This window comes from Heptranchias perlo, chromosome 6 (assembly GCF_035084215.1).
Source record: "Heptranchias perlo isolate sHepPer1 chromosome 6, sHepPer1.hap1, whole genome shotgun sequence".
NCBI classification, from domain to species: domain Eukaryota; kingdom Metazoa; phylum Chordata; class Chondrichthyes; order Hexanchiformes; family Hexanchidae; genus Heptranchias; species Heptranchias perlo.
In genome coordinates, this window is record NC_090330.1 from 17,911,279 (window position 1) to 17,924,285 (window position 13,007).

Genomic DNA, 13,007 nt, shown 5'->3' on the forward strand with positions numbered 1-13,007 from the left:
CCCTGATTGCCATTGACTTCAGTTTTACTAGGGCTCCATGGTGCCACACTCGGTCAAATGCTGTCTTGATGTCAAGGGCAGTCACTTTCACCTCACCTCTGGAATTCAGCTCTTTTGTCCATATTTGGACGAAGGCTGTAATGAGGTCTGCAGCCGAGTGGTCCTGGCGGAACCCAAACTGAGCATCGGCGAGCAGGTTATTGATGAGTAAGTGCTGCTTGATAGCATTGTCGACGACACCTTCCATCACTTTGCTGATGATTGAGAGTAGACTGATGGGGCGGTAATTGGCTGGATTGGATTTGTCCTGCTTTTTGTGAACTGGTCATACCTGGGCAATTTACTACATTGTCAGGTAGATGCCAGTGTTGTAGCTGTACTGGAACAGTTTGGCTAGAGGCGCAGCTAGTTCTGGAGCACAAGTCTTCAGCACTACAGCCGGGATGTTGTCGGGGCCCATAGCCTTTGTTGTGTCCAGTGTACTCAGCCGTTTTTTGATATCACATGGAGTGAACCGAATTGGCTGAAGACTGGCTTCTGTGATGGTGGGGATATTGGGAAGAGGCAGGGATGGATCATCTGCTTGGCACTTCTGGCTGAAGATGGTTGCAAACGCTTCAGCCTTGTCTTTTGCACTCATTGAGGATGGGGGTGTTCACATTGCCTCCTCCTCTTGTTAGTTGTTTAATTGTCCACCACCATTCATGACTGGATGTGGCAGGGCTGCAGAGCTTTGATCTGATCTGTTGGTTGGGGAATTGCTTAGCTCTGTCAAAGCATGTTGCTTCCGCTGTTTAGCATGCATGTAGTCCTGAGTTGTAGCTTCATCAGGTTGGCACCTCATTTTCAGATAAGCCTGGTGCTGCTCCTGGCATGCTCTTCTACACTCTTCATTGAACCAGGGTTGATCCCCTGGCTTGTTGGTAATGGTAGAGTGAGGAATGGTAGAGTCGGGCCATGAGGTTACAGATTGTGCTGGAATACAATTCTGCTGCTGCTGATGGCCCACAATGCCTCATGGATGCCCAGTTTTGAGCTGCTGGATCTGTTCTGAATCTATCCCATTTAGCACGGTGATAGTGCCACACAACACGTTGGATGGTCTCCTCAGTGTGAAGACGGGACATCGTCACCACGAGGACTGTGCGGTGGTCACTCCTACCAATACTGTCATGGACAAATGCATCTGCAACTGGTAGATTGGTGAGGACGAGGTCAAGTAGGTTTTTCCCTCGTGTTGGTTCACTCTCCACCTGCCGCAGGCCCAGTCTGGCAGTTATGTCCTTCAGGACTCGGCCAGCTCGGTCAGTAGTGATGCTACCGAGCCACTCTTGGTGATGGACATTGAAGTCCCCCACCCAGAGTACATTCTGTGCCCTTGCTATCCTCAGTGCTGGTTGCAGCTTTAAGACCCACCTTTCACTGTTGTCAACATCTTGATAGTTCTCAAATGGTCACACATAACAGCTGACTGGCCCTCTCACTGAAACGAAAAACTGACTTTGCTCACTCCACTGCACAGACCCATCATGTCAGCCAATCACCCAGAAATATCAGCGGCTACCACTGAGAATGTGGATGCAGTGATGGAGGAGGTGAAGAGAGCAAACGTAAAGTCAAACCACAGTGTGGCAAAATGGAGGTTCACATTCCTGTTTCCCTACTTGCCCAATTCTTCACCTTAGATGAGTTAGAGGAAGACCACTTTCCAAGAAGGAATTATTAGATATCATGAACCTACTGAGGACCTTATGTACATGATATTTTCCATTATATCATATTGTACAATGCGCAGAAGAAAGTGGACTACACAGGAGGAAAGAGTCACAACTATCAAACATGGGGATTGATGCTGTGAATCGAAAAGGGCAGAGGCAGTGTTCAATTCTGTCACCACATTCTTTTGGACCATTTCCAAACTGGTCCGAGATATCAAACATACTCTACAAGGGGCTTTACTTCATTCTGGAACTAATTCACAGTGCAGACATCAAATGGCTTTACACTGACAATTGTAGATCAAATTTCGGCAGACACCAGACTGGATTGCCTCCTTAGTGTCTGTGTAATCATGCAATAAGAATGCTATGCTTTTAGGAGTTAAGACCATCAGTACATATATACGATTTGGTTCAAGTCTTTGCACGCATAAGCGTTTAGCAGTTATGTACTTGAGAGTTTTGCTGTACGTTCCTTTCAAACTGATTACTCTAATTGGTCAGGAATCAAATAACAGCCTTGGCAAGCTCATTTATAGTGCATTACAGCACACTCATCTTCAATTACACTCGTTTTTATGACCTGGTTGATCCCATGTTTTCATGCAGGAAAATGTGGTTGGAATGCGGGGACAAAATTGGCGTTCTGCCACAGGGAACTGAACCAGGATGATATTGCAAATATCTGTGGTGCGCCAGAGAGGTGTAGGAGGAACCCAGCAATAAGATGAGGGTGCATGGAGGTAGGAGGTTAATCTTTCAGCACTTCTAGAAAAAATTGCTGGAGGTCAGAAATCCAAAAGTAAGTTTGTTCTGACAAAAGGGCCCAGGATTGGCCTAAAAGCTGCTGTAAGTTTAACACAAAATTATTATATTTTTAAAAACAGAATCTTCTGGATTACAACAAGGCAGTGCCTAAGACCAGAGGTCCAGAGATGTCACAGCCTCATTCTGTAATATTTTCTGATATCTGTCAGAACATCATCACAATAACTCCCTCATCAGATACACAAAGATACACAAAGCCAACACACCCGGACGTCCCATCGTATCAGGCAACGGAACCCTGTGTGAGAACCTCTCTGGATACATCGAGGGCACCCTGAAACCCATCGTACAGGGAACCCCCAGCTTCTGTCGCGACACTACAGACTTCCTACAAAAACTCAGTACCCACGGACCAGTTGAACCAGGAACACTTCTCACCACGATGGACGTCTCGGCACTATACACCAGTATCCCCCACGATGACGGCATCGCTGCGACAGCATCAATACTCAACACCAACAACAGCCAATCTCCGGAAGCCATCCTACAACTCATCCGCTTCATCCTGGATCACAATGTCTTCACCTTTGATAACTAGTTCTTTACCCAAACACATGGAACAGCCATGGGGACCAAATTCGCACCCCAATACGCCAACATTTTCATGCACAAGTTCGAGCAGGACTTCTTCACTGCACAAGACCTCCAACCAACACTATACACCAGATACATCGACGACATTTTCTTTCTATGGACCCACGGCAAGGAATCACTAAAGAGACTACACGATAACATCAACAAGTTCCATCCCACCATCAAGCTCACCATGGACTACTCCTCAGAATCAGTTTCTTTCTTGGACACACGAATCTCCATCAAAGACGGGCACCTCAGCACCTCACTCTACCGCAAGCCCACGGACAACCTCACGATGCTCCACTTTTCCAGCTTCCACCCTAACCACGTCAAAGAGGCCATCCCCTATGGACAGGCCCTGCGAATACACAGGGTCTGCTCAGACGAGGAGGAACGCGATGGACACCTACAGACGCTGAAAGACGCCCTAGTAAGAACGGGATATGACGCTCGACTCATCGATCGACAGTTCCGACGGGCCACAGCAAAAAATCGCATAGACCTCCTCAGGAGACCAACACGGGACGCAACCAACAGAGTACCCTTTGTCGTCCAGTACTTCCCCGGAGCGGAGAAACTATGCCATGTTCTCCGCAGCCTTCAACATGTCATCAATGAGGACAAACACCTCGCTATGGCCATCCCCACACCTCCACTACTCGCCTTTAAACAGCCACCCAACCTCAAACAGACCATCGTTCGCAGCAAATTACCTAGCTTTCAAGAGAACAGCGTCCACGACACCACACAACCCTGCCACGGTAACCTCTGCAAGACATGCCAGATCATCGACACAGATACCACCATCACACGAGAGGACACCACCCACCAGGTGCATGGTTCATACTCCTGTGACTCGGCCAACGTTGTCTACCTCATACGTTGCAGGAAAGGATGCCCCAGAGCATGGTACATTGGCGAGACCATGCAGACACTGCGACAACGGATGAACGGACACCGCGCAACAATCGCCAAACAGGAGGGTTCCCTCCCAGTCGGGGAACACTTCAGCAGTCATGGACATTCATCCACCGACCTTCGGGTAAGCGTACTCCAAGGCGGCCTTCGAGACACACGACAATGCAAAATCGTCGAGCAGAAATTGATAGCCAAGTTCCGCACCCATGAGGACGGCCTCAACCGGGATCTTGGGTTCATGTCACGCTACACGTTACCCCACCAGCGAACAAATGTTATCTGTTTTTAATATAATGGGTCATTTGCTGGCTTTCTCTGCCTTCCGGATGTCTCTGCCTCTCTCTGTTTTTTTTTTCCTGTTTGTTTTTTTGTTGAATGTGTATTCGGGGGTTCTGCAGGTGACACCTCTCTGTCTGAACACGGTGATTGCCTTGGCAACGGGCAGTTGCAGGGGCAGTCTGTAAACACCATGTATTGTTCTATATGTATAAATGCGTAGGCTTCAAGGAGCTCCTGAACATTTACCTGACGAAGGAGGAAGCCTCCGAAAGCTTGTGAATTTAAAATAAAATTGCTGGACTATAACTTGGTGTTGTAAAATTGTTTACAAATCCCTCATCAACTACAAGGAATGTCAATGATCAACTTATTTTTCCTTAGATGTGTAACCACCGAAGTCAAATTCCTCCTGTTGATAATTTTAATTTAAAAAGTCAACGTGAGTCCAATTGGATTTCCTGTTTGTCCTCACACTCAACTTATTTGCTAAAGTGATCAACAGAAGGTATTTCATCCATGTTTGGCCACATCACCTGTCGTGGTCTTTTCAGTTTTACTTTGCTTGATAATAATGTCTAAGGCGGCCTGTATGATTATGAGGGGGTTCAATATCATGTTTCGGGATTTTTGACAATATTTTTCTTCATGTAAAGTATTTGGGAATAAGCTATGTTTAAGTGTTGTATTTTAAAACAAAGTGAATTCACACAGGATTAAAAAAAACATTGAAATTGTGTACTAAATCTAGACGAGCCAGTTTGTGGAATGTCATGGCTCACCATCTACTTTAAACTGAGACAATGAGGGTCAATTGTCTCACCCTAGGCCCATTAAGCCAGAATGGTACCAATTCAGTTTGAGAATAGGAGGAGATGTTCCTTTAAATTGAAATCCCAAAGTAGGAAGGAGAGGTAGCCGGTTTTACAGATATGCTTACTGGCGAATCACTGAATGGGGAAGAAGTCAGAGGGACTGCTCTCCCACTCTCTGAGAACACGGAGAGAAAAAGACAAAGGGACACATGGGCAGTCAACCAGCCAGCCAGGTCTGCAGAGGACGCCTGGCCTAGCAAAGGGAAACTCATTTGTTTCAAGTCCAGAGCCGGTCAGGATCAGAAGGCCAAACAGGAAAAGTAAAGTGATCTTGCCAATAGGGATAGTGTGGCATATTTTTATTATTCTTGAGGAGGATTCGGTAATTAGTTAAATTAAGGTGAGATTTGATTACATCAGTTACTCTGTATGTTCACTTTCTGTCTGTAAAATATCTCAGCTAACGATTCGTATCTAAGTGTTTCAGTCCTCCTTCGGAAATACAATTGAGGGCACGTGTAAAAGACACAATATCCAGTTCAGGTCACAAGGTGGGTGCTACTGTCACACCCCTGCTTTTTGCTATCATATCATTAGATATCGGCCAGTCCAACACACCCCTGAATGTAAAACATTGCGACCGCTTACAGGAGTGACCAGCCCTGATATACCCGAGAGAACATCTAAGGCAGACCAGAAACTGGCAAAAGAGAACAACACACTCGCAAAGGTCGATATCTCTGGGTAAATACACATGTCTATGGTTTCAGGGATTAGTTCCAAGCACTGATAGATACTTTTATTTAACATGGACTTGGAAATGATACCAATTCCTGAAATGGCTTCAGCATACAAACTACAGTAAACCATCTCTATGACTAAGTCTATGAAGCCTTTAGTAGTTGCACAAAACGTGAGTTATAGCAATAGTGTTTACTCCATTAGCAAGTGAGCAACAAACAACAACTTGCATTTATATAGCGCCTTTAATATAGGAAAACGTCCCAAAGTGCTTCACAGGAGCGTTATCAGACATAATTTGAAACCAAGCTATATAAAGACATATTAGGACAGGTGACCAAAATGTTGGTCAGAAAGGTAGGTTTTAAGGAGTGTCTTAAAGGAGGAGAGAGAGATAGAAAACTGGACAGGTTTAGGGAGGGAAATCCAGAGCTTAGGGCCTAGGCAGCTGAAGGCACGGCCGCCAATGGTGGAGCGATGAAAATCAATGGACATTACACGAGAAGTTGTGGTATATGTATCTTGGAGTGTTACAGTGAGGGGGTTTATTAAAGTGAGGGTCCAGGGTTTTCCGCTCTGCATTCGCCACCTCTCGATTACCCATCTATTAAAGTTCATCTTGGAAAATCGTGGGCTGGCAAGCGGAAAAACCTGGCCAGACTGTTTTGCACAGTCTCTCTGTCATCAGAGGGTGTGCTACATCACAGTGTTACAGTGTGGAGTTACTGTAGGTCACCTCACAGATGGTGCAAGATTTGTTAATTTTAAGGGGCAATCCATCAGGATAAATCTGGCAAAGTATTCTTCCAGATCTGTGAAGTATTCCATTCAAAATGGTACAATTGGAAGCATAACATCGCTCACACATCCTGGGGGAAAAGGGGGAAAATAAATAATACTGATTTTTTTGAAAATGTTGGTGCAGGGGGTATAAAATATCTGTTGCAGTGCAAATGTTTCCATTGCAGCAATTTCAAAGCACAGACTTAGAATTGAGCCTAGAGGCTAAAATAAACTCTAACCAACAACCACACACCCCCCCCCCCCTCCCCTTTAAAAGCAGGGATCACAACATAAATGCAGCTTCTGGGATTTTATAAAACATTTTTCATGACTTTCGTTGCCCTTGGCGTCTCATGACAACATCACTCACTAAGACCGTAGGTGAGCTGCTCACCAGATGACTCCATAGCTGAACAACTAAGGTGAAAGTCAAGTAACTTCTAGAAATGAGCTGATATCCGTCCTGTATGCAATACTAGGGGCAAGCTGGGGTCCTGGCCTCTCCTGTCATTACACTCCCTGCCCTGCACTGCATTGTCCAGAAGGAGGCATTCCAAATCATAGAAATTCTACTTCAAGCAGCAAAGACTGTTTCATCTTCCTTTTTTTAAACCTACAAACGATTAGACCTTAAGGCTGTCACATAGTATAGATTGCACAATGTTCTGAATTGGCTTGGTTGCATTTAGCCTTCAGTATATTCATGAGCTAGTTGGCTTCTTCTGACACCGTAGCCATTGCTTTTGACTTAGGTCCTAAATTTTCTTACCTTTATCAGAAGCTCGTAGCGGGGAATTCGCTGTACTGGTTTGATCATCAAATCGGACAGTGCTTGCTTCTCCTTGTTCTCCCTCATGCTTTGCTGCAATGCAAGACCACTAGAGTGTAAAGCATGTCAGTTCTGATACGAGACCATGCCTCGCACATCACACTTCAACTCACAAATTACAAAATGGGATATTTTAAGAGCCACCTATAAATGTCACCAGAAGAAAGGAACGGAAATTCTTGTTGGTCCATCTTTGTCCTCATGAGAGAGAGATAACACTAGGAAATTCAGGCACTCACTGTCAGCACTGAACACTTCCAGGTAGTAGATTCACAGTAAAAACTAGGGGCCATAAATATAAGATAGTCACTAATAAATCCAAAAAGAATTCAGGAGAAACTTTTTTACCCAGACAGTGGTTACAATGTGGAACTTGCTACCACATGGAGTAGTTGAGGCGAATAGCATAAATGCCTTTAAGGGGAAGTTTGAAGTACATGAGAGAGAAAGGAATAGAAGGTTATGCAGATAGGGTTAGATGAAGTAGGGTGGGAGGAGGCTCATTAGTTGACCCGACTGGATTGTTTCTGTGCTGTAAATTCTATGTAAATTTCCCTCTACTCTGCCTCAAGAATGAGGCAGAAGGTGGCATCAGACCCTTCCTACCATTTCCATGGCATTGTAATGCCTATACCCATGGTAGGTCTTACACATTTCAGCCCCTTTGGGGAACGGGCGGGAAAGTGGAGTTGAGGTAAAAATCAGATCAGCCATGATCTCATTAAATGGCGGCGCAGGCTCAAGGGGCCGAATGGCCTTCTCCTGCTCCTATCTCTTATGGTCTCTAATGGTCTAATCTCCAGAAATCTTTGTGCCAGGGAACTGATCGTTCCTGGGGACATAGAAGAGGAATATTCAGGCTTTTCTTTACATTAGTATTTAGGATTTTGCAACATTTAACAAACAGAGGGAATGTTAAAATGTAATCATTGATTATTGTTGCTGTTTGATTTTGTTTTAAGGAGCGCGAGGTAGTGGGTAGTGCAGTGGGTTAGTCACTGACTTTACACCTCTGGGATTTGGGTTCAAATACAGCCCAGACTAATGGGCTGAAAGCCTTCTTTGATTGTAAAAGTCCGAGGTGAAATGACTTTGGGCAGATTCAACCCAGTTCCTGATGAGCATGTAGCCCATAGTAGACACCACCACAAAGGATGGAGAAATATAACACTGGGGTATTCCTCTGAGGTCATAGGGAACTTTGCAGCCAGCTATGCTACCTGACATGGCAGTGCTCATTGCTGACAGTAAAACTCTCTTAAGAAGTAATACTTTTACATAAAACAGTAATTACTTTATTGCTTGTATTTGTTTTATGAGAATTTAGGATTTAACACTGTGCCATTGAAGGACTAAACAGTTTGGTCACTATGTCAAATGCACAGGCTGAGATGACACTTGTGACATCCAGGAAAAGATTTGTATTTTGTATAAGAAGGGACCACCTCACTGCCAAGTCAGTCCTGCCTCCTACCAATCCCATCACTGTCAGCCCCACCCCCTGCCAGCCTGATCCTTAACTTATTGCTAAGCTCTGCCTCCTGTCAGTCGCACTGTCAACCCAGCCCCAAATAGGGCACTTACTCACAGCCCCATCACTGAGACAGATCAGTCCACCTCCGGCCCCATCACTGAGACAGATCAATCCACCTCCGGCCCCATCACTGAGACAGATCAGTCCACCTCCGGCCCCATCACTGAGGCAGATCAATCCGCCTCCGGCCCCATCACTGAGACAGATCAATCCACCTCCGGCCCCATCACTGAGACAGATCAATCCGCCTCCGGCCCCATCACTGAGACAGATCAATCCACCTCCGGCCCCATCACTGAGACAGATCAATCCACCTCCAGCCCCATCACTGAGACAGATCAATCCACCTCCGGCCCCATCACTGAGACAGATCAATCCTCTACAGAACTAGCGACAGGACTTACCTCCAAAAACTTAATAAATGCCGGCTTCGCCTCCTTCGCCAATCGCACAGCTTCTTTGGCATTGAGAAAGTTATCGATGTATGCAGAGTAAGAGTTGCCCAGTACATCCTTGGAGAACTGCCAAAGGAATGCAGGAATTAATGGAAGTGACAGGATACATTGTAAAATTACACTGAAAGTGTCAGGTCAGTGCTGTGGACGAATGATATATCGGTGGTACTTGTGTATAGTCATACCCAGGACTGTTACACTGGACAGGCAAATGGCAAAAGGCTGCTCAGAGCAAAAGGCAAATCACAATCCCAGGTTCACAGGCCGTAAGGACCTGCAGGAAATATGAATCTCTACACACCTTGCACCAGCCGCTGGTGCTGGCAGGAGGTTCTTTCTGAAAATCTCCCCGAACCCGACGAGCCAGCAGTAGCGAGTAAGATCAGTCAGAGAGAGACCAGAGATCGAGAGAAACGATACTGGATGTGCTGAGGTTGTTATTCCCTTTAACTATATACAGGACTTCTATAGGTTTTCACCTCCTCTCTAAAAGAGGATGCACTGTGGTGACGCAGCACGCTTCCAACAGAAGTGAGTGGGCGTTCTGTTTATTTTCAGAGCACTCAGGAACTGCCTCCTGTTCCCCTCTTGCCATGTATTAGCAAAAGGGAAGACTGACAGAAAAAGGAGGCAGCTCGACAGGGTTAAACGTCTGGGCTCTGAAAATGTGCGGGCCAACCATCCCGAAAATGACACTGGGATTGCGCCCTTCAGGGCCCTCTGCCCGTCATAAGCCTCCGCAGCTGTACCTGCCAAAAGCTCGTGAAGTCAGGGGGAGGTCCATGAATTAGCAGGCAATGATGGCCACCTGCGGCATTAGGAGATCATCTGTGGGTCCCACCTGCTCCCAAGAGGCTGCAAACTGCAGTGATGGTAGCCAAGTCCCCTTTGTAAGGGGAGAAAAATCTCTGCAAAAAAAAGACTGCTCTGTCCCTTCCAAAGACCCTACAGATTGCCCCCCCCACCCCGTAAAGGCCCAGAATATCTGCGGCCCTCCTAATTTCTGATCCTTCCTGCACATTTCCGTTGGGAGTTATCGCAGGAGTGTGCTGGAGGGGCCGAGGATTTTCAAATCCTTTAGCCCTGATTTTAACTCAGAGCGGACGGGATGCAGGGCGGCCAGGAAACCCACACCATTTTAATTCCCAGGCCTCATTTGAATTGTTCTGATCAGTCAAAGCCCAAAGCCAACCAGAATGATGTTACGCAGGGACCCAAGGGAATGGCCCCCAGCATGACGTTTGGGGGGGGGGATGGTTCCAAACCAGTACTGGGAGAGGGAAAGCCCAAAGTAATTGTAAATGGCCGTTGTCAGCTGTTTACATAATTTCTCCAGGGGCGGGTTGATAGGCCTCACCTCCCCGCCGTCATTTGCAATGCTCTGGGCGGTGAAGAGATGGCAGTGTTCTTCCCTGCCACGGCAGAGGAAGGAACATCTAGGTTGGGGCGGGCATGTGGCAGTCGTCTTCCCTGCCCAAATTGTCTTTATTTTCCTCCGCCCGATTTCTGGCAGAGTAAAATCCATCCCTCGTTGTTAAAACTAACATAACCACTTGGGCAGGGTATCAGAATGCTTGTAGAATTATGTCAAAAGAAGGAGTCAACATCTTCAGGAGAAGAAAGGAGAAAGTATAAAAAAAAAGTCTATAAAAATAATCCCCTGAAATTCCGTGTGGGTTCCACCGATGTCCTGACGTGCCTCTGGCAGGAGACTGATGGAGCCCCCCATGGAAACAGCATAAACGGCTAAAAATAGCCATTTACAAGTTTTCCTGGTGGTCCCACTGATCTCCCACCACAATTACCTCAGGAGATTGGGAGAACTCCCACGGAATTTCAGGGCCCATATTCTTTGGCTCACTTGGGTAGATTTTCACTTTGAGCGATAGTGTAAAACAGGTAACAGTGAATCGGCCGCCTGTTTTTACACCTCTCCTGGTTTTTATTTCCATAATCGGGCCAGATGTAAAACGGGCTGCTGATTCGCTATCACCCGTTTTACACTATCTCACAAAGTCAAAATCTACCCCAGTGTCAGTGTAATAAATTAGAATTTTTGTAACAAATTATAACTATCACCACACGGGGGCACACTGATGAAGTTGTAAAGTGGTGAAGGAGAGGAAGAGATCCCGTCATTTTACTTGACCGGGATCCCTATTTGACCTGATGGAACTACTGTGTACGAGGGGGAAAGGATCTGGAATAGGGCCCAGGCCTTGGCTGCAAACACACTTACTATATAAACATTATTCTATTCTTCTTTAAAAAAAAGTAACACAATGTACTGATTGGCAGGAAAAATTAAACCTGAATTTGTTAAAATAAACAGTGAATGGCTAAACACTAATAAGCAAAGGGACCTATGTAAACAGTTCGATAAAAGACTAAGGGCCGGATTTTGCTCTAAAAATAACGACCAGCCCTTATGGCAGAGGAACTTCTGGCGACGCACATGCGCAGTTAAACGCAGAAATCCAGAAGTTCCTCTGCCATATGCCCCGCTCCTGCAGAAACTTTGTGGGAAGGAGATCTGGCCGGCAGACTCACCGTTGAAATGAGCAACGGCGCAAAGTTCTTCTACTGCCCTGATGAAATATGAAGTAATCGCTCCCGAAAAAGATACATCAGGTTTTTTTAAGTGTGACCAAAATTTTAACAGCGTGACAAGTCTTAATGACGCCCAACAATCTCTCTGGCACTGAAAATTTAATTTTGCAAGTGTGGAGTCTCATTCTTTCACATTTTAATTGTTGTTAGACAATTAAAAAAAAACAATAATTTTTAAATGTTTTACTGTTTCTTTCTGTTTCTCTTCTCTCTGTCTTTTAATTTAATATTTCTCACCCTCTCTTTATTTCGCTTTCTGTAACTGATTTTACATTGAATTTACTATTCTAACCTACACTTCCTGGTTCTGACTCTGTGTGGCCTATTAACATGCTTCAATCTGATTGGTTAAGGGGGATACACAGAAGCTTGTCCTGTTCACACAGGCCCCAGATGCCCAGGAGAGGGTGCTGCATTGGATTGAGGGCCCCATGAGAGGAATGTGCAGTGTAACAGCCCATGAAAAGTCTATGGGCAAATCCAAGTCTAACGAGCGGCAGGCGCCATTCGTTCGCCACTCAGAGCAAAAATCCGGCTCAATAAGACTACATACAGTCTGTGATCTGTCTTACTTTGGTTTTAGCTCCAGTAGGTGTCTAAATCTGCCAGACAAGTGCCAGGCAATGACCATCTCCAACAAGAGAGAGTCTTACCACCTCCCCTTGACATTCAAAGGCATTACCATCACCGAATACCCCACCATCAACATCCTGGGGGTCACCATTGACCAGAAACTTAACTGGACCAGCTACATAAATACTGTGGCTACAAGAGCAGGTCAGAGGCTGGGTATTCTGCGCTGAGTGACTCACCTCCTGACTCCCCAAAGCCTTTCCACCATCTACAAGGCACAAGTCAGGAGTGTGATGGAATACTCTCCACTTGCCTGGATGAGTGCAGCTCCAACAACACTCAAGAAGCTCG

General features: G+C 45.8%; 1 protein-coding gene across 1 annotated transcript in view; it reads right to left on the minus strand.

Moving 5' to 3' along the window:
* The window catches only part of LOC137322793 (rho guanine nucleotide exchange factor 17-like), a 395,934-nt gene that overhangs the window by 106,756 nt on the left and 276,171 nt on the right, over positions 1–13,007 (minus strand). Inside the window, exons 4-5 of the mRNA XM_067985863.1 lie at positions 9,423–9,539; positions 7,425–7,517 (exon numbers count right to left, since the gene is read on the minus strand). Coding sequence (XP_067841964.1) covers positions 7,425–7,517; positions 9,423–9,539 — 210 coding nt within the window. The remainder of the gene's footprint in view (positions 1–7,424; positions 7,518–9,422; positions 9,540–13,007) is intronic.